The following is a 20,837-nucleotide window of genomic DNA, read 5'->3' on the forward strand; positions in this document are numbered from 1 at the left end:
AATCAAAACAACCCCAAATTGCAGTATGTGCTGCAGCAGGAACAATTTGAAGTCCTTTATGTTACATTATAATTTCAGCTAATGTTTTGTTGCATAGTGGAGAGCCCCTAATACATGCAAGGAAAATTAGATAGTGGAAAAAAATATCAAGTCAGAATGTCACATCTGACAGCTTTAAACTAAATCTGAAAGCCAATGCTTAGTATGCTGTATCAATTAAAAAACAAAACATCTTCTTATTAGAGCAGTGAATTGTGGGTTAAATGAGAACTGGGTGGCTTCAAAACCCTAGTACATGTGATTTTGCTTAGTTTCACATACCTGTGACTTGATGTATACAATTTTGTCTTCCTTTTTTTCTTTTTTTTTTCTTTTGCCTTGACCAGATTTTTGGTGCCATAGAAAGTGATGACGCAGTTGGGTTTCCTGTTGGAGGGAATAGTCAAAACATAAATGTAAGTGAAGGACAAAGTACACTGTACGAAATAACTCCGTGTCCTTAGAAAGCTTAGGTTAGATAAAGTGATTACATTACTGGTATGTAGCTGAATTACATTCTTTCCGCTTTTAACATTTGAATCTGAAGTAATTGGTTTAGGAAGTAGGATTTTTCTTTTATGAGAGTTGGGGTTTTTTATAGGTTGGTTTGACTTAATGACAGACAAATTGTATAGCAACCAGAAAAAGAATTAGCTTGTCTTCTGAATGATGAGTCTGTTTAAGAAACCACATGTTAACTACAGACAGCACATGCTACAGTCTAAAGACTCATTACAAGTATTTGTATGTTAAGTAGTTTCAAAAATATAATTATACTGATTAAACTTCCTTGTGGTACACCAAAAACCAGCCTGGAGGCAGCTGGAGTTTTATCCGCATTTCAATCTCTTTTTCTGATCTCATTTGTAGCCACAGTTTTTATCTGGCTTCTGAAGGCTGTTTTGTGTTGGTCACCCAGCAGTTCTACTGTGATGCAGAATTTTTCTGGAAATACTTGGGAGATACCTGATGAAAGTGCTGATGAGCCCTGTAATAACAGTAATGTTTCGTGATGCAGGCAGGAGAAATAACTCTAGATGAAAGCTATCAACTTTGCTCTCTTTGTTCATGCAAAAAATTCTACATGAACAAATCGGTGCTGTTTTTCAAGTATTCTTCTGCATTCAGAGGTGTGACCATGTTTTTCTGTTCCTCCTAAGAAGGAATAATTAAAACATTTGTGTTATAACAAAAAAGCTAAACTTTTTATTCATCAAAGGAAGAGGAAAACTTGCTTGTGGTTGAAGAATGTGTACGAACACTCATCTGATAATTGCCCATGCAAATACTTACTGTGTTGTGGAAATCTCCAGTAATGATATAACAAGGATAATAAGGATAATAAGGAAGATGCTCGGTATTCCACACCAAAACCCATCAATAGTGAATTTTAATTTAGGTCAGAATTATTTTAAATTTTAGAAGAAAGGCAGCACCTTAACACTTACCTTTATAGGGAAAATTAAAATTAAATTTGTATTTAGCACTTAATTCAGGCAGTGTTTACAACAGATATGATCTATGGAAGGATTTGCAGTAGCTTGGAACAAGAGGCTAAGCCCTTTCACTCCTTTAGAATAATGTTGCCAAGAGTAGTAGAGTCAGAACCTTGTGCAGAAAGAGTCATTTGCTAACATCTGTTACGCACAAGAAACTTCTGTTTTTATCATCTAGGACATTACCGGTTTTAAGCATTATAATGTAAAGATACATAATATCACAATTGGCTGTTTCATTAAAATTTATACTCTCTTTCAATCTTCCGTGCAGATAGTCATTTTTCTTAGCAAAAATTACCAGGTGAACACTCAAGGTTGGAAAACTCATTAATTACAGAAGGCTGTGGATCAGGCCTGTTGTTTCTTTGTCTAAATTGGAGATGAAGGAACCAACAGAGTCGTTATCTCCAAAAAAAGGCATAATCCTCTTCAAAAGCTCTGAAAGAACATCTAGCTTAATTACCGTGGTTCAGTAATTTACTTGAAAGGGTATAGAAGAGATTTGAAGTCAGAAAACCTCAGGTTCCATAGTCTAATTTTTCAAATGAATCCAGCGTTTCTGTCAAGTTAGCTATTCTGGAAATAAAAATCTTTCATCTTTAAATGACTGATAAATTAGTGACGGTGCATGCTTTCCTGACGCCACTTCATTTGCATGAGCTAGTTTCATTGTAAAGGGGGCAGTGGAGATGGGGTGGTTGTTTACTTTCCAGAGTCTGTTCCTTCTGCCAGACTTGTCAGCAATGGTTCCAGTTGTGAAACTGGTTGCATAGTATTCAGATTTATGAAAAGTTTTAACGGAGCCCCTCAGCTCCTTTCGTATGGGCACTTTGAGAGCATAACATATCTTGTCTGTTAATTGCACGGAAATTTGTCATGGAGATTTAACAGATGGGAAAGACATGTGGAAACTGTAGGGGAAACAAAAGTGTGCATTTTTTCTCTCGCTCCCCCACCCTCCAAAGTAATGAAACTTTTAATTTAAGCAGTCCCCTGGGTGCCTGGCTTTTCCTCTTGGGATTCCAGAGAAGTGTTGGCAGACAGTGCTGATCTGTAGTTGTTTTTGTAATTGTTCATTGCTGTTCACTAACTGCGTGCTGTTGCTATTCGCTACCATTGAGAGCAGGATTCTCAGGACTTTTTCTTTGAGCTTTTATGACCAGCATTTACTTACACCTGAGATAATTCAACAGTAATCTCTCCCCACTTTTTGTGCGGGTGGCAGTTGTGTGAGGAATACAGACAACTGCACTGTATTGGAAATAAATACAATTAGCATAAGCTAACGTCTGAGGAACAGATCTATGTTTCAATGAGAATAAGTCCTAACATCAACTGTACTTGGTATTATGTCTGACAAGCAGTTGGACCTAAGTAACACAACACAGAATATGAAGGGGCAAATTCGTCTGGGTGCAGTTTTTATCCCTGTACTGCATTATTGTTAGCTGGACTGTAGCATAACCCTGTGGAGCTGGTGTATCTGTAACTGAAAGGAGATGAAAAAGGAATGGGGAGAGGCAGAACTTCACAAGTTGATTTTATCTGTACAAAAGCAAAATAGACACCTAATGCAAATTATTGTCTATCCTTTGACATCAAAAGAGCAATGAGAATTTTTATTGATACAGATCTGTCCTGAGGGTCAATTTCCATCCAACAGCACATAAATCTGAAGTGGGTAAGGACACATTTTATATCTAAATTATGATTAGTTAACTGTAGAAATAATTATTCTGCAGATTGAATCTACAGTGATGCCATACCTACAAGTTCTTTCTGAATTCAGAGAAGGAGTGCGACAAATTGCCAGAGAGAAGAAAGGTGAGAGTTCACTTTTTCCTGTATTGTTGCACATGAGACACGGGGGTCGTAGGAGTCAAACTGGGTCGAGTGAGCCAGCTGATACAGTCTCTCTTTGCTTAGAGAATAAAAGTAAGGCATCTTTAAATTGAAGACGGTTTGAATATTTGCATCTCTGCTACCTGTCTCTTTAATTTGGGAATCTTTTACAGGCTGCTAAACTAATTTTCTTTTAATTTCCTAAAGAATCTAAAAGTTCTGGAATGACAAGGACTAGCTGTTGTTTCTCTAGATTAGGGCACTCCCTGCTTTCTAGGTATTAAAGTACCCACGATCTCTTTCCCCCAGGGAGCTTGCATTCTTTTAAAAGTGTAGATTGCTATACAAAGATACTGTCTCTGTTTAAATAGCCTCAGATGTTCATTCTTATTTATTAGCGTAGTTGGAATTGCAGCTCCCCTGATGGTAACTGAGTGCTCTCTTTGGAGAATTCATCTGGGAGTTTGCTAGAAGTTGTTTTGGGTGCTTTTTTCCTCTCTGAAAAGCTTTGATCATGCTGTGTGTGTTGGCAGCACAACTATATAGTGTTAAAATGGTGGTCCCATTAAGCCCTCTTTGATTTTACTGTTTGATTAGTTTCTAATGGAGCTCTTACTATTTTATGCTGTTCCCTGTGGAATTTTACATTATTTTAATATGTATTTGATTCTTGTTTTCTTAAAACTTTTTTACACTGAGATTTGTACTTGAAGGCAAAATAGGGCATTTTTTAAATATATAAAACATATATAAATAACCCATATATTATACAGAAATACAAAACTACTTGTAGTATCTGGTTGATAACCTATTCAGCTGGCAAAGAATCTGAACCTAATTTTGCTACTGTTTTGAGTTCTTCTAAGGACTAATAAGTTTACCGTAAAAGCACAAAACTGTATTTGTTAATGTGACTACTCAGCTATTACTGTCAAACTCCTGTAGGCCTAATTGATGCTGAGAAATAGGCTCATCAGTTCCATCAGCAAATATTTGCTGTAATTTGATTTAATTCAAGAAGTTTGTGTGTATATCCTCAGCCAAAAATGTGACCTTTGATCTTGCAGTATTTAAATACTCATTTTACATGAGGCTTTTTTTTCCCTTGCTTTTTTTTCTTTTTGACCAGGCTCTTTTTTCCCTTTGACTAGGAAGGCACCTTTCATTAAACTGTTTGATATTTGGAAGCTGAGCAGTGGTTGGTAGGACCTGCACTGACATGCTACTGATTTGTTTCCCTGTACCATTAAATTCTGGCTTGCAGGAGGTGTTAAATTACTGTAAGAGTTGTTCTGATTAATGGCTGGGGATACTGCCTTTACATGGTTGTAAGTGAAGGGAGTTTCTCCATCATAGCCCAATGCTGGCAGGATGGTGTTAAATATTAATTAACGTGATCTGTGTTGCTTTAAGTATTCTTAGAGGTTAAATAAAAAGTACGCTGCTTCTGTAAAATCAGCAGAGTAATACAGATGTTCCCATCCATATACATCTAACTTTAAAATGTATCTATATTTACAAAACATTTCACAGAGTAGCCATTTGTAAAACTATGTTTTTTGGTAAGACTCAGAATGTATATACTCTACAAAAATTTTGCCATTGTCCAGAATGGCTAGCATTCAAACATATTAGTAAAATAAATTCTCTATTTTATAAGCTTACTTCTATTCAAACAGGAGACCGCACTGATCATTTGCAGTTGAGCCTTGACTCAATTTGTGAGTATATCTAGCAATGATGATAAACAGAAAAAGGAAAACACCGTGCTAGTTGTACAAGGGAAAGAAACGCAGAAAGCCTCTGCAAAAGACATCAACGATCGGTTGGTCAGAACATCTCTATGCTGCGCACTTGACCAACTGCAAAGACCCCGTGTAGTTGTCTCTGCAAGGATGCACAGCGGAGCAGATCTGTGCTCTAGTGCAGCCCTGCTGCGCTTGGGAAGAATCCTCATTAGCAACAAATTGTTATTCAGATGTTCAAACAGGAGCAAGTCTCGTCAGTTGTTGTGGGTTACTTACCTCAGGACATCTGCTCAAACTGACTACCCTGTGGTAAAGGTGCTGAACTCTGCCTGCGTCTGCCTGCCATGGGTGCTGGTGCCATGTGGTATCTTGCTCTAAGCTGCTCCTGTGACACAGTGGGGAACCCTCTGCCCTCTTCCTAATATATCATTAGGTGACCAGAACTGGGACAATCATTGGAACCATGCCTGCTCTTTCTTTTGCTGCCAGTCTTAACATCCAGCAGTTCTCAAGATGCTTTTTAAGCTCCTCCTTTTTCTCCCCATCACAGTGTTCCCATTCACAGCAGCACAACGTCTGTTTCACATCCCAGACTCTGGCTTGAAATTCACAGAAAATTTGAAAAGAGGTCTGGGAAGTAGTCACAGGCTCAAGGAGTGCCTAGCTGCCAGGGTGTTCACGGGCAGTGGTAATAAGGCAGCTATCCCACTGTTTTCCTGGTCACAGAATCACAGAATCATCTCGGTTGGAAAAGACCTTGAAGATCATCCAGTCCAACCATTAACCTCACACTGACCGTTCTCAACTCCACCAGATCCCTCAGCGCTGGGTCAACCCGGCTCTTAAACCCCTCCAGGGACGGGGACTCCATCACCTCCCTGGGCAGCCCATTCCAACGCCCAACAACCCCTTCTGGAAAGAAATGCTTCCCAATATCCAGTCTAGACCTTCCCTGGCGCAGCTTGAGGCCATTCCCTCTTGTCCTATCACTTATTACTTGGTTCAAGAGACTCATCCCCCCTCTCTGCACCCTCCTGTCAGGTAGTTGTAGAGGGCGATGAGGTCTCCCCTCAGCCTCCTCTTCTCCAGACTAAACCCCCTCAGTTCCCTCAGCTGCTCCCCATCAGACCTGTGCTCCAGACCCTGCACCAGCTTCATTGCCCTTCTCTGGACATGCTTGAGTCATTCAGTGGCCTTTTTGTAGTGAGGGGCCCAAAACTGGACACAGTAATCGAGGTGCGGCCTCACCAGTGCTGAGTACAGGGGTAAGATCCCTCCCCTGTCCCTGCTGGCCACACTGTTTCTGGTCACTGTCCTCAGTGAGGATAATGGTTTATGTCTTGGGGCAGCCCATAAACAAGCCCCTACTCAATCCCTAAACATCTTTGCTCTGGAGGTACCACATGCAAAGAACAGGCACAGTTCAGCCTTAAGGAGCACGGTGCTGATTCCTCGGGATGACAGAGGATTGATCAGAGGATGTGTCCTTTCAGAAATAATACATGTTTTGTTACACATTTCCCCTTATTCTCTATCTTAATGGATTTCTTCTTCTTAAACTTTCAGTTATTTGTGATTTCGGATAAGTAAATATATATAACCGAGCAGACGCTTTTTATGGAATAAGCAGTAGTGTATCTGATACATTCTTGATATGATACGTATAATTCCTTTGCCTAGGTTAGAGTCAACACCTTTTAGTGTTAACAGCCAGTGAGGTAATTGTATCCCTTATTTATCTTAATGGCTTATTTAGAGTTGCATCAAACATGTGAGCCACTCACTGTGTACAACTGCTCTGAATCAAGAAAAATAACGACTTAGTTCACAGCAGACAAAAGAGTTTCTATAAACTGCAATGCTTTCCTATACAAAGAGAGAGTCACAGAACAATACCGTGCAATGAAATAGGGTGGCTGTTCCTTTTTATGGCATTAGGGTAGTTGGTGCTCTGTTCACTGTTCAGCTTTAGCTGAGAATTATAGAAGAGATGAGGGCTCATATACTGGTATGTTCAGTGTTCAGTACGGTGTCTGGATGGTAGCTGCTACTGCCAGAATTATTATTACCTTTGAGACCTGTATTACTTCTTAGGTTTAACCAGCTGAGAGTTGCTGAAAGGGAGAACACTTGTTTATTATAAGCACATGGTATCATCTAACCCAAGCATCTATCTTGTCACACTTGGTAAGCGTTTCCTTCTAAATACAAGACTGCCTATTAAAAATGCCACTGAATTAAGTTTACAACAGCAACATACTGGGTCTTCCTGATGCATTTAATTCCTCTTAACTGTTCTGCTGCTTCTCAGCTGATACAATTTGTCATCCAAGTAAATATCTTGTGTGAAGATTTATTTTCCTCTTAAGGCCTGGTAGGATCTATTTCAGCTAAATCTTGGGTTCTATTTGCTGTCATCAAAGGCTCTTTGATAAGTTTGCAAGAAAAAAACACGTTAGTCATGATGTCCAGAAAGACAAATCAAAATTCTCTCTTCTGCTTCAGCTAGCTTGCTTGAAAAAACAAGGTTGATCAGACTAGGTGGTAAAGATAACTATCTGCAGAAACAGAGAATGTTTGGATTACAGTTGCTCTGACAAATGTGTGTGTAGTTATCAAACCAACAAAATCGTAGTCCTTCAAAGACACTGTTAGATGTAGCACAGGATATGTTAATTTGCGATTTTTCTAAAATATGGCTCTTAACACTTCTTGGAAATCCCACGGCAACCATTAGGACCCTCCTGAGTCATATACCCTTCCACTATACCCTGGCAAAATTGTTGCGTCATTTCTGAATTGCCCTGGATTTTCTTTCTGTTCCCCTTCAGAACAATGAGGGTATCTTGGAAGAAACTTATGAATTTCAAGTCCCTGTAAAGAAACATGCTTCTTTTCTGTGTAGCTGAAAGAAGGCAGAACTTACTTAAAAGGTTTATCACTTTAAAATAAAAGACCTTTCTCTGGCCTGTGTGAGAGAGTGGCAATTTCTTAATTGCATTTCAAAAACTATGTAGCAGGATAGAAGAATACTTTCACCAAATCTTATTTCATTAAGAATATTTTTCATGCTTTGTAGTAACTGAAGTGCTGCAATTGAGTGATGCTCTTCGAGATGACGTCCTTCCTGAACTTGGTGTTCGATTGGAAGATCATGAAGGTACCCAGTTATGTCTTGCAACTTCGTATGTAGATGTTTTTATTTTCATAAAAAGTGGAAAAACAACCTGTCAAGACTAATCTGGAATAATGCAACAAATTTAAGGACTGCAAAGCTATAGCATATCACATTTCTCATGTACAAGTATATATTATAGAACTGTATATTGGAATATATGTATAGAATACAAAAACATACATTGCAATCTTTTGATCTTTTTGTATAGCACCTCATTTCTTAGTCACTTTTGAGTAGTTACTCAGTTGTATTCAGCTTCCAAAAAGGAAACAGTTATCATAGGGTAAATTTATCTTTGACTATTCAACCATTGGAAACTTACTCATCTGTTTTTGCTTCTTTAGGACTTCCAACTGTGGTTAAATTAGTGGATAAGGACACATTATTGAAAGAAAGAGAAGAAAAGAAAAAGGTTATTATTTTAAGCATTCTATATTTTTTTAAAATTTAAATTAATGTGTAAGCTATGGATACTTTTACATTTCTTTGATAACTTGTAAGAAAAATCTTAACAGACTAGCAACAAGGAAAATAACGTAATTCATGCTAAAATTTGAGTGTGTTCAGGAAAAGAATTTTTGAAACAGTAGTTTCTTGAAAGTTTTGTGTGGGACCTAATTAATACGTCTAAGCTTTTTTGTTTGTTTTTTTTTTTAAGATCTTCCTATAATTAAGGAATGTTGAGTATTGCATGCATACTTCTTACCTCTCTGGAAAATGATTCTAATGAGGAGCAAATTCAGACTTCTTTTGTCTGTACGAATGAAGACATTTTCCATAGAACTAGACTGCATTTATCTGATACGTGAGAACAAAATGCACTGGCTAAATCTTAATTAATGTAGTATGGATGAGTGAGATATTCAGGGTGTGGGGGCAAGAATTCACATGTTACTATATAAAGATTGTGAATTCTAATTCACATGCATAAGGTCTGTACAGAAACCCTCCTTTTGGCACCTCCTAGCATTAATATTTGACTTTGTAACATTTAAAAGTAGCACTTCATATGTCTGTCTTCAGTTTTAACAAATAATAAAATTCCATCGTGACTAGAAATATTTGGAAGACTTTCCAACATTTCTCCTTTCATGTAGATGTTTTTTAAAAAAGGGAGAAGTGAAATGTACTTTCAGGCAATTCCAGGTGTTTTCATCAAAAAGACATTTGAGGGCAGTTTGTATATAGCTGCTGGGTGGAACCTGCAGCTAGAGTACATTTTCCCTGGAAACAGTATTATGGTCAGTACTGGCAGAACCCTTGGAGAACTGATAGGTCTCTCCTAAGCAAGTGCAAGATGACATTATTTTTTTAAAAGTTTTATAAGTTGGCTAAATTTGGATAGTTGTTTCCCTAGGAACACCAAGGGATACAACTGTTTCTGGAGAAATGGTAATGTCTTCACAGTTTGAGGCAAAAGCTTAAAATGCCAGCGAAATACAGTCTTTTTTTAAAGTCATTTGCAAAACATTTTCCCCATGAAATAGCAGGACCACTTCTCTTGCAGGCTTTGTAGGTATTCTTTTATATGTATACACTTTGCATGCAAAATGCATTCTGAACAGTTAAAACGGGTTTAACTGTGAATAAAAGCCAATGAAATGGAAGGCGTACAGTGGGAAGTATCAGACAATCCTAATTATAAGGCATGGTGTTTTTGCTGCAGGTCATGCTGCCAGTTCCGTCTGTAATTGCATATCCAGGGGAGCTAGCTGGCTCAGATTTGTAGAAAACAACCCAATGAAATAGTTAGTTACCTTTTACTCATTAACATTGCCTTTCATAGATTGAAGAAGAGAAAAAAAGGAAGAAAGAAGAAGCAGCCAGGAAGAAACAACAGCAGGAAGTAAGTGTTCAGATCCTTTTAATCTGGCTTTGAAGAAAAGTGTTAGCACCAATAGTCACGTGCAGAAAAGATTACATTAGAGCACAGGCGCTCTGCCCGGCCTTAACTGGGCCTCCTTTTTTTTTGTTTGTTTGTCTACAATTTCCTGCTCAGAATGACTTTGGCTTGCAGTTCAGATTTGAATTTTCAGCTCCTATTATAGGGAAGCCGTTTTTGAAAACACAGCTAAGAGCTGCAAAAACTTCTTAGAAGAACTTGTAGCACTTACTTTAGTCTATAGACAGTATTACTTCCTTAATTGCCAAAGGTAGTATCTTACATGCCTGTTAGAGAAGATTTTGCTTGTGTCATTTATTATTTTCTTCCCTTTCCAGTATTGTAGGTATGTGTGAAAACTTTTTTTTCTTTTTAAGAATCCACCTGTTCCCTCCGATTGAACTCTGAAATGTAGTGTTTTGTAAAAACACATTTTATCTCTACAGTTGGAACTGAGATAGCTCAAAGGCTTTAGGCTTTGAATGAGGAGTAGACAGCCAGACGAGATGAACTCGTAAGAAAAGATTGTTTGCCATGCTCATGATTCTTAAAGGTACAGGAAATGTGTTCCTGGGTTAAAAAATGAAGTGAACGTTTAGAGAGCACCATGTACAGAGAGAAAAGCAGATAAATAGCATTTATAATCCATAAATTCCAAGTAGCTTTTGCATTCTTTCAAAAAGGTGATTCCCTTGCATTGGGCATAAATTACTTGGAAGGGATTCTGAGATGTTCTTGTTTACAGATAAGTGAAAGTTCAGTTTATTTTCCGTCCAATTACTTGCATCCTGATCCTGCTGTGACCTGCACAGAAACCTGTGCTTGTCAGCAGGAAACTGTTGATAAAGGGGGTTCCCTTTGCAGTGAGTTAATTGCTGAATATTCTTTACTTGTAGCAACTATTCACTTAATGTTTACACCTGTTGCACTAAGCAACCAAATTAGCAAAAATCAGGTGTAGTTTTTAGAGTATATAAGCAAGTTATTTTGAGTTTCTGCAGTATATCTACTTTATTAAGTGGTTCTCTACAGCATTAAAACACATTTTTTTTCTCCCAGACAAGCACATCTAGGACTTACTGAGTTGCTCCTCACTGAAAGTTTCTTTTCACACAATAAAAAGTTGTGAATTAAATGCTCTTTGGTTTGCAAATTATAGTCTACTTTTCCTTTTGCATGTGACAGGTTGTCAGTAATTAACTGTGATGTTAATGCATGTTTTATATTACAGGCAGCAAAACTGGCAAAAATGAAGATTCCACCACATGAAATGTTTAAATCAGAACATGACAAATATTCCATGTTTGATGAAAATGTAAGAGACTTTTCTCTAGATACAGAGTGGTTTTCCTTCCCCAGTTGTACATACTCAGTTGTATATTTACGTAGCTGATCTTGTTCCAGAACCTCCAGGGCAGCGCTATAGTGAAAGGAGGGAAGGAGAGGAAGAAAATGCGATATATTAAATTTATTACACATACATATTGCATTGGGGAGCAAGGTTCTCTGTTAGCCATCATTTCAAGGCTATTTTCATTGTACACTGCTCTCCTTTGTCCTCCCCTGCAGAGCAAAATTCCCTGTAAATATTGTGGGTAGGAACATGCGTGATGTTTGTTCACAGATTTATTACCCTGTTGCAAGGCAAAGAATTCACTTGCAAGTACAAACTCCCCAACTCTGCCAGAACTGATGCTATTCAGAGAGCTCCTGTGCTTCCTTTTTGGTTCTGCCCGCTGTTTTGCTCTCTCCTGGCAAAGGATCTCTGAAGGGGCTGTACGGATAACTTTGCTCTGGATTGCTCCCCATGAGGATAAAAGGTGTTACTCGGAAAACATAAAGCGCTGTTTCTTCAGTGCTTGATCCGGGACATTGATCTTGCTTCTGCCAGTCCTCTTCACCAGCACAAATTCAGGCCCGGGGGGCAAGCAAGAATGGAGAGTGTAAATACTGGAAAATACCCCTGCAAGCCAAGGACAATGTCCATAAAAACCCTGATCATACTTTCTCCATCGAGAACACCAATCTCTTACTGCTTTTGCTTTAAGCCTTGGATTCAATATGCTACTATGACTAAAAGTGGTCTCTTAACCATCTGTTCAAGGATTAGTCATTATTCTCTTAACTATAACCATCTAGAAGTTAGTTGTCTAAACTTCCCTTAGTTAGTACAGGACAGAAAATAAATACACCCTTTGCCCCTTCATTAATGAGGAGAGGAACATACACAAATAGTGAAGGTTAGTGTCAAACTTGTAGGTGACTAAAATTAGACAAGATGCACCCCATCCTCACAGCTTGTGATTATGACATTATCTCCCTGTCTTATTAAAACACGATTCCATAAGGAGCAAAAGTAGTCCGAGAATTTATCTTAAATATTCTCTTTTTTTAAATATTTCAGGGATTTCCCACACATGATACAGAAGGCAAAGAACTCAGCAAAGGACAGATTAAGAAGCTAAAGAAACTTTATGAAACCCAAGAAAAGCTATACAAGGAGTATCTACAAATGGTTCAGAATGGAAGTGCAAATTGAAAACAACTGGACTTTTTTTAGAAGGCGAGTGCTGGGTCACCACTGAAGAAGTGAGCATATACTGATGCTCAAATTTCTGTTTACACTTTTATGTGCAAAGTAAAAATCCTGTTTACGTGGATTAATAATGTCATCTGGAAAGTCAATAAAAATCCATTCTTAAAAAACACCAACTGTAAGAAGTTTCTTCACAACAACAGTAGCAGGTTGAATGGTTGCCAGTTCTATTTGAGAAGGTGCTGCTCAGTCAGCAAATCCACATAAGGATTCTTTATTATAGCTGTCCAGGCTTTGGTTAATTTGCCCTGCATACTGATCTCTATCTAAGATCCACTGTAGCTTGCATTCTGGAATATGTCACCGTCAGCAAAATCTGCTACTGAATGGGAGCTGAGTAATTTGTCCCACAGTAAGAACAGTATTTTCCAGATGACTTTAGTATCTTTACATAAGCAGGAAAAGTGGGTAGTTCCACTATGATACTTACTCTAGCTGCTGTTATTAAAAACTCTCATAAGTATACCCAGAACACTTTGCATAGTAGAAGCTAACAGTCCCTTTGTTGCAAAAGGGAACAGATTATCATCTTTGCTCAACCTGCAGCTGCAATCAAGGGGGTAAGTACAAGGCAAATGTACCTGCATTGAACAAACAGGTGGGAAAGACATGAAGGGCTAATGGTGGAGGGTGGTGTGTTCTTGGAGCTATCCCTCCAAGGAAACAGGAGTGCTGCCAAAGTACCTGCTTACCCAAAGTACTCAGTACCTAATTACTTGTTCAGAGCCATGGGGAATTGCCAGAGGGTTTCTAACTGAGATACAGTTTGTGAATTGGTTTGCAGTTAGGAAATACAGCTAAACATTGCTCATTATTCAAGACTGATGTTTCTATCACAGCAATTTAACCCCGAGTTAATAATCTTTCTGATGTAGCATGGTCACCTTGTGTCTGCAAGGACAGTTCTCTGTTGCCTAATAATGCATTTCAGTGGCAGTAGCTACTAAATGAACTAGAGTTAATGAAATCCTAAAAAATATCTCGCCTTCTTCACAACTGCATATAACAGCTAAGTGTCCAATATGCAGAATTATATCCACCAAGTATTCTTAAGCCTCAAAGTGACTTGCAGAAAGTCATACTGTTCTGTGAACTCTTAGGTTCATGCTATGTTCCTTTCCTTAATTAAAACATCTTTGCTTTATTTTTATATTTTTGTATTTATATTCCTTCTTCTGAGGAATGAACGTATTTGGAGTAACAGAAAGGTCTTAACAGGTTTTTTTTCTAGTTTGTCTGTGTTTGCCTTTGAAAACATACATACTGTTAAGGTCAGTAAAACACATGCATCTTGTATGCAGAAAATAAAACCTGTTGTGAAGTCCAAGTTGTATGTGACCTTTGTATAGTGGGAAGAACATAGAGCTTATCTTTATTCCACAACCATTGTTTTGAAATATGGTTTACAGAGCTTGTACTTTAGCTTGCTATTACTAATTTAATTCATTTTGCATTCAGGATTTGATTATTCTGCTTATTTCTAATGAATTGTATAAATGCATGTCTAAACTGCACAGTGGTACTTCAGCCAGGCAGAGCCACGAGGGCAACTTCTCCATGCTTTGGCCTGTGAACAGAAGAGGACCAGTTGCATTTTTACACCATTCTAGATTCTAAACCCTTTCAACATTATCAGCTCATCGTTTTCTTCCCAGTGTGCTCCCCCAAGATGCACGTGCACTCAGGATATCTGTGAAGGGATGGGATGTGCCTAGGCTGCTCATGAAGTTGCTACGTAATGTCAAATAGTGAAAGTAATTTGTTTACAGAAATTCTTTTTTGGTAATATGAAGTTAGCACTTTCTTAAAGCTAGTTAGTATATAACTATGGAGAAGATGCTGTTAATCCACTGCTGTCCTGGATTGTAGTTTATGACATCTCCATGATAACATCCTGGCTTTCACCTCCACACACTGTTTTTTCTCCTCCTGCTATGTTTTTAGTAGAACCTCATCCAATTCCATAATTTATCTACTACATCAATGTAGATGAATTTAAAAAAAAAAAATACCCTTTTCCCTTCCCAAATGCTTCATTTTGTTTCTGGGACAACTCTCTTTGCATAGATCTTAGGAGCATTTCAGATTCGCATTCTCCAAAGATTATCTTCCAGTCTTTCTGTATGCTTCGCACGTGCACACACTGCTTCCTCCCTCGGTATTTTTTTTAAATTCAAAGTTAGTAATGTCAGATAAGAGTCTCTGCTGTATTTACTGCCCCATTAAGGTCTTATTCTACCTCCAAAATGATTTAGCTCGTGCTTCCCATTTTCTGTGTTTTGTTTGATTGTCAATTTGATCGTTTTAAACTAAGATGATTTGAAAGAATCCGCATCTGAAACATCAGTGCTGCTAAAATCATCTTTCTCTTCTGCTATGGCATAACAGCTTTCCTGTCTTTGAATTCTCTTAGAACACAATCAAAAGTCTCCTAAAATCAATGGGATTCTTTTCATAGACATCATAAGGATCAGAGCCTTTGAAATCCCCTCCTCTGCAGGCTCACCTTGTGTCTTGGGTGATCACTGTTCTTCCACATAGCTTTTTATAGTGCTTTGCTATCTAGTTCATGCATTTTTGAAGTTGCCTTCTTCAAGCAAGCTTGTCACTTGAGTCCTTCAGCAATAAAGCCCTCAAAACCTTCCCATACTTGAACTTTTCTTCCCATACTTGAACTGGTGTTCCAGTTGCAATTTTCTCTTCCGATCTATTTCAGCTGTCCTTGGAAGCCAGCATTGTCAGCAAGGAAAATGAAGCATCTGTGAGTTAGTTGACAGGCCTAAGTGTTTTTTATTTAAAAAAAAAAAAAAAAGCCACATAAATTGGCAACTCCTCCTGTAAAGAAGCTGCTAAAATATTTTTACCTTGTTACACAAACAGGAAGTTAATTCATTCTCTCCAAATAAAATCAGAGTTTTGCCCATATTCTGAGTTCCCTTTTTTTCTGAAAGCAGCAGGATAATAAAAACAATGACCTTGGCAAAGAGTCAGAAAAACAGACTTAGTCTCCTAGAATTTGTAACAAAATACAAATCTCCAGAGCTACTACAGATCAGTTACATCTATCCTCTCTGCAGCCACAATTTAGCAAAAAAATAACAGTTTGCATAAAGTCCTGGTGAAGAACTTGCTAGCCAACAAAGAATGCTGCAGCCAGGCCTGGATGCACACTGTTTAAGATGACTGTTTCAGGGAAGGTGTGCCAGTTGATCTGTGCAATCACTGAAACTGCACAGCACAACCCCTCTTCCCTGGCAATCCATCAAGGTGGCACTTAGTGAATTCCACTGCACCGGCTTAGTGAGAGTGACCTGGCAACCAGAAGGGAATGCAACAGCAGTGCTCTGCATTCAGTGGCTTAGTCACCTGTCTCAGCAAGGAAAAGGGAGAGGACACACTCCACAGTATATTTTTTTTAATTTTAAAATGTGCATGTATGCATACACATGCTTGGGGAAGCCAGTCTGGAATGTGATTTTCTAAGCATTATGAAAATGAAAATCCCCACAGCAAAACCTTGGAATTTTTTAATATTTTAATTTTTTGGAATGCAGACCTCCTACTGGTCTGTACAACATGGAGCTTTTTATTTCTCACCTATCAAAGAATTTATTCAGAGATGGCAAGGTAAGGTAAACGTGTGGCGTGTCTGTTTTTAATTGCACCCTTGGTTGAAGGCCAAACTTGGCAGCAGCAAATTCTGTTTCTGTCTTTTGCTCAGAGTGTGCCCTTCAGCCCTTCTAATGTGAATATTCACATTAACATCAAATGTGAATACTGCTCCACTACAGAGAACAAGTTCATCGCTCAGTTTGTCCAGATACTGGTAGAAAAATCTGTGAATTCTTCAGTCTAGTCTTGTTGCCACCAATCTTTGCAAAGACTAAACTAATGAGTGCTTAATTACATTTATGATACTCTTTGACCTCTTTATCCTAACATTTATATTGTTTGCTGTTCCAAGAAACCACAGATGCCTTTTAAGTGTGCAAATAAGCACATATACAGTACATACCTTCAGCTTATTTTTCTACATTTTAAGCTAAGTTTAAACATTTTCAGGTGGTGGTAGTTGTTGGACCAACTTTAGCTCCCTCTTTTATTACACAATTTCTACCACACAAATGTGGAAAGGAATTTTTACTGCTCTCTGCGATTTCACAGGACAGTTTCTATACAGGACGCTGTACTGCATACATGTCTCCTGAGACAGAACAAATTAATTGAGAAGCACATTAGCTACTTAGTACCAAGGCTCCACTTAGCAATGAGCAAAGTTCTTGCTCCCCCTCCAGAAAAAATCATTGATGAACTTTTATCTGCCAAATTAGGCTGTGAATGTCTGGCATCTCCCTAAGTGAGAGCAGTTTCATTAATACCCACCCCAGGGCAGAAGGCAGAGTCATTTTTAAAATGCCAGTTACAGATCTCCACCTAAGTGTTCTCTCCAGTGTCTAGTGCATCTGGTTGGCAGCTCTGCCAAATCCCTTCTCAGTTTTGGTTCTCCAAACTCTTGTATGCTAGGCTGGGTGTTTAAATTAAGCCAGGGTGATTCAGCAGATGTCTTTTTGCAGCTCTCTGCAGGGTGGGAGCACCTGACAGCAAGATGACTCCACAGATTATGCCTTGTCCCCAGTCCTGAAGTCTACCACTGTGCTATGAGAGGTTAGGCAACACTCAGCCAAAATCCCTCATTGATTACGGGAGATTAATGCCTTTGGAGATCAATCCAAACAATGTAAGGTAATTTAAATGTGTGTTTCCTTCAATATACATCAGTGCAGGAAGGGAGCCAAGTACTTCCAGCACTCTGGCCTGTTTCAAGGCTTTAATAACTGGTCCAGAAGAAACCAAATCTGCTTTTACAAGATGATCCCAATTTTAATTTAATTCAGAGTTTTCAGCATTTATGAGAACTGCATTAATGAGATAGCAACTAGTGCAGAGGCACGAACTCTACAAATGCCACAGAAGATGCTGTAGTGCAACAGCAGTCTAACCAGCACTGCAGTGTGTTCCTGCAACTGCAGAAAGGTGCAGCTAGATCACATACTCAAGCAGGACCTCCTACGTCTTTATAGGAGACGAAGTTTGGAGTTTGTACTCCAAGTGTCTTCTGGGTGTAAAAGAGAAATAGCTTTTAACAAAATGTAGATTGACAGAAAAAAGCTTAAAAGAATACTTGACAGCTATGAACCAGGAGCAAGAAGAGAAGCGTGGAGTAGGAATACCTTCAGACAAATCCTCCTTTCAAAGTTTGTTATGCTCTTCTTCTGGAAGACTGAGAATTCAGTGTAGCCACTACCATGATAAAAGTTGTCCCAAAATTAGAATTCATGGAAATATGAGGAGGCCATTAACTTGCTGATGTTAAAAAATTGACTAGTTTGGAGGAAAAGGGAAAGGGAGCTGAAGGCAAAGAAGTGGAAGAACCTTCCACTGAGCATATCCTCTGGCCCACCAAATCTGCCTGTTTATGTGACTGACTCTACAACATTCCTGCAGTTCTTCAGCTCTTTGAATGCAATTCAAAATTATCTAATTCTTTAATTACAGGATTGGTACCTATTTAACTAACGATTCCTTAGTTATGCCTGTCACTTAAATTCCTACAATAACTGAATTAATCCAACACTAATGTATTGATTAGTTGTTATTTAATAACATATTGGTCTCCTAATTTCCAAATTTTAATTTTGCCCATGAAAGGATTGTGATGATAAACCCTAGTCGTTAATGACTGAAATCCAAGACTAAATTGCAGACCTGAAAAAAACCTTTTTTAGAACAAGGGAATCCACTGACACAACAAAGGCTTAGAGTTTTCTCCTACTGAGTGAACGATTACTAAAACTCGTAATTCCTAACACCACGCTACACAGCAATTGCTTACAAATTGCCATGCAAACAGAAGCTGGGCTGGTTTTTGTTGGTTTTTTTTACAGAAGAGGAAATTATGTCCCTATGTAGATTAGGAAACAATGGTGTCAAGGCTAACAGCTGCATTTTCAAAAAGGTGCTTGATCTGAAACATCAAAAAGGGGGGTTGTTTTGGGATTTTTTTTTGGTAATAGTAAACACTCAGCTCTTTGATTTACCTTTCAACTTTGAAAGTTTAGTCCATGCAGATGCTATATAGAGAGGTTCTTGAACCCACAATCACATTAATTTGGCTAAAATGCAACCCTTCAAACACACGTCTGTGTATCTGCTAGGACAGTACACCTTATGGCGCAGGCAGGTGACTGAGCAGAAGACAGGCACTGCCAAGTCTATCTTTGCTGCTGAAGAAGACGGCAGAGCAGGACCACGTCCAAAAGCCGGTCACAGGACGCCTCATTTCCCAGCCCTCAGCACGGATTGTCTTAACCACAAACCGAAGCAAACTGCCTGCGCGAGAGCTGCAGCGGTCACGGGTCCTCGGCAGCCCAAGCGCACGTTCAGCCGCCTCCTCCTCCTCCTCCTCCTCTTCCTCCCCACCGCAAGGCCCACCGAGCTGGCCGTCCCGGGCACATCCCGCGGCCCTCAGCTCTTCCCCGCCCACGGCCCAGCCCCGACCGAAACGCTCAGGCCGCGGGAGCCACAGTGCCGCCAGGCTGGTTAAAGGGCGCCCCGCCGAGGGACCTTCTCGGCGTGTTTCCAGAGCGCGGCCGCCATATTGCCGCTCCCCGCCTCTCCCGCGCGGCCTCTGTCGCTTTAAGGACGCAGGCACGAGCCCCCTCCCCCCCTCCCGCCCCGCATCACGCGCTCGCCCCGCGCACCGCCAGCCCCGCGCGCATATCCCCCGCGCCCCCCGCCCTCCCCCGAGCGCCGCTCGCTCTCTGATTGGCTGAGCGCCGCGCCGTCGGATAGTCAACATGGCCCGCGTGCGGCGTGGCGGCCCTGGCGCTGGCTGGGCCAATCGGGGGCCTCTTTGTTGAGGGAGGCGCCCGCGCTTCGGCCAATGGGAGGGCGCTTTCTTGGCGGCGGCGCAGCCCGAGTGAGCCTGCGAGGAGCCTAGCGGCTGGCGCTGCTGCCTCTGCGGGCGTGAGGGGACGCGGGGCGCGGGCAGGTGAGGGCGCGGCGGGGCCGAGCGCCCGGTGGGGCTGGCGGAGCGCGGGGAGGGGGTGGCCATTAGGGCCTGCTCCGGGGTGGAGCTCGGTGGCGGCGGGGGCCGCCTGGAGCCGCCTGGCGGAGAGGGGCGGGCCCGGCCCGGTCAGGCACCATTTTAAGGCTGGCTTGAGAAGTTTGGACCGAGAGAAGAGGGAGTCCGCGTCGCTCTGAGTCTGGCGGAGGGGGACAGAGTGGTTCCGGCCACATGTATGGCCGCTCTCGCCCGCCCCGCGGAGCCTGGCGGCGAGCCCTCCCTTCCCCCGCCCTCCCGGTGGAAGTGGGGGAGGAAGAGGGTGGGAGGGCTGTTGTTTGTGGTGAACAGTTTCTCCGTCTTTCTCACCCCGCGGTGCTCGGGTTGAGTCAAACCCTTAGCCGCTTAGGTTAGGCGTGATTCTTTCGTTTGACCTCATCCACGATCTTGTGTTCCCTCAGCGTGATGTGAGATTTTGGGGGCTTAGTTTTTCATTTCGAGGTCCTCGTCTTCCAAGTGAGGGCCTGTTGAAGATTTTCTCTGCTGCTATGATTGTTTACTGCGTGTGATGCTAGCGTTTGTAGGATTTGTCTGACTCCGTTCCTGTAACATCTGCTAACGACGCTTGAAAATAAAAGGGTAGAGAAGCAACTATGTAAGTTATAGGTGAAGCCAGAACCACTAGGCAAATTTTTATAAAGTCACCTCTAACCAAAAAAGTGTTCCCTCAAGAAAACTTCCAAAGTGAGCTTAAGTATTGCTAGTGTTCAGGGCTTGTGGAACAGGTTAAAGACTTTCTTCCTCTTGACTATTTTTTCATTATTGCTTCTAATTTTCCTTCTAATTTTCCATAAAAAGTGTCAGACTGTTACGTTTGTGGCTTCCCACAGGGTTGCATCCCAGCAGCTCTAAAACAGAAGTCACAACTTTCCCTTCTGATTTGTTGTAGTTACAAAAAACAGTAACAGTTGTGGGTAGAAGTCTTCCTGT

General features: G+C 40.4%; 2 protein-coding genes across 11 annotated transcripts in view; both read left to right on the forward strand.

Annotated features, from left to right (window-relative positions):
- CARS1 (cysteinyl-tRNA synthetase 1) overlaps positions 1 to 12,896 on the forward strand; it is a 34,424-nt gene extending 21,528 nt beyond the window's left edge. For 3 of the 4 annotated variants that reach the window (XM_074884399.1, XM_074884397.1, XM_074884398.1), the window contains 7 exons: positions 387 to 455; positions 3,281 to 3,362; positions 8,208 to 8,288; positions 8,651 to 8,718; positions 10,093 to 10,152; positions 11,420 to 11,503; positions 12,593 to 12,896. In XM_074884399.1, the coding sequence (XP_074740500.1) occupies positions 387 to 455; positions 3,281 to 3,362; positions 8,208 to 8,288; positions 8,651 to 8,718; positions 10,093 to 10,152; positions 11,420 to 11,503; positions 12,593 to 12,727 (579 nt within the window). In that variant the 3' untranslated portion in view covers positions 12,728 to 12,896. Of the gene's footprint in view, positions 1 to 386; positions 456 to 3,280; positions 3,363 to 4,531; positions 7,281 to 8,207; positions 8,289 to 8,650; positions 8,719 to 10,092; positions 10,153 to 11,419; positions 11,504 to 12,592 lie in introns of those variants that run through there. The other variant, XM_074884400.1, reaches the window with a different exon arrangement.
- A 6,835-nt stretch (positions 12,897 to 19,731) lies between these two features.
- Positions 19,732 to 20,837, forward strand: part of NAP1L4 (nucleosome assembly protein 1 like 4) — a 28,986-nt gene continuing 27,880 nt past the window's right edge. For 3 of the 7 annotated variants that reach the window (XR_012631037.1, XR_012631038.1, XM_074885349.1), the window contains exon 1: positions 19,732 to 19,835. The gene's annotated coding sequence lies outside the window, so the exon portion shown is untranslated. The remainder of the gene's footprint in view (positions 19,836 to 20,837) is intronic. The other 4 variants (XM_074885350.1, XM_074885353.1, XM_074885347.1 and 1 more) reach the window with 3 other exon arrangements.

Source organism: Strix uralensis, chromosome 15, assembly GCF_047716275.1.
Source record: "Strix uralensis isolate ZFMK-TIS-50842 chromosome 15, bStrUra1, whole genome shotgun sequence".
NCBI classification, from domain to species: domain Eukaryota; kingdom Metazoa; phylum Chordata; class Aves; order Strigiformes; family Strigidae; genus Strix; species Strix uralensis.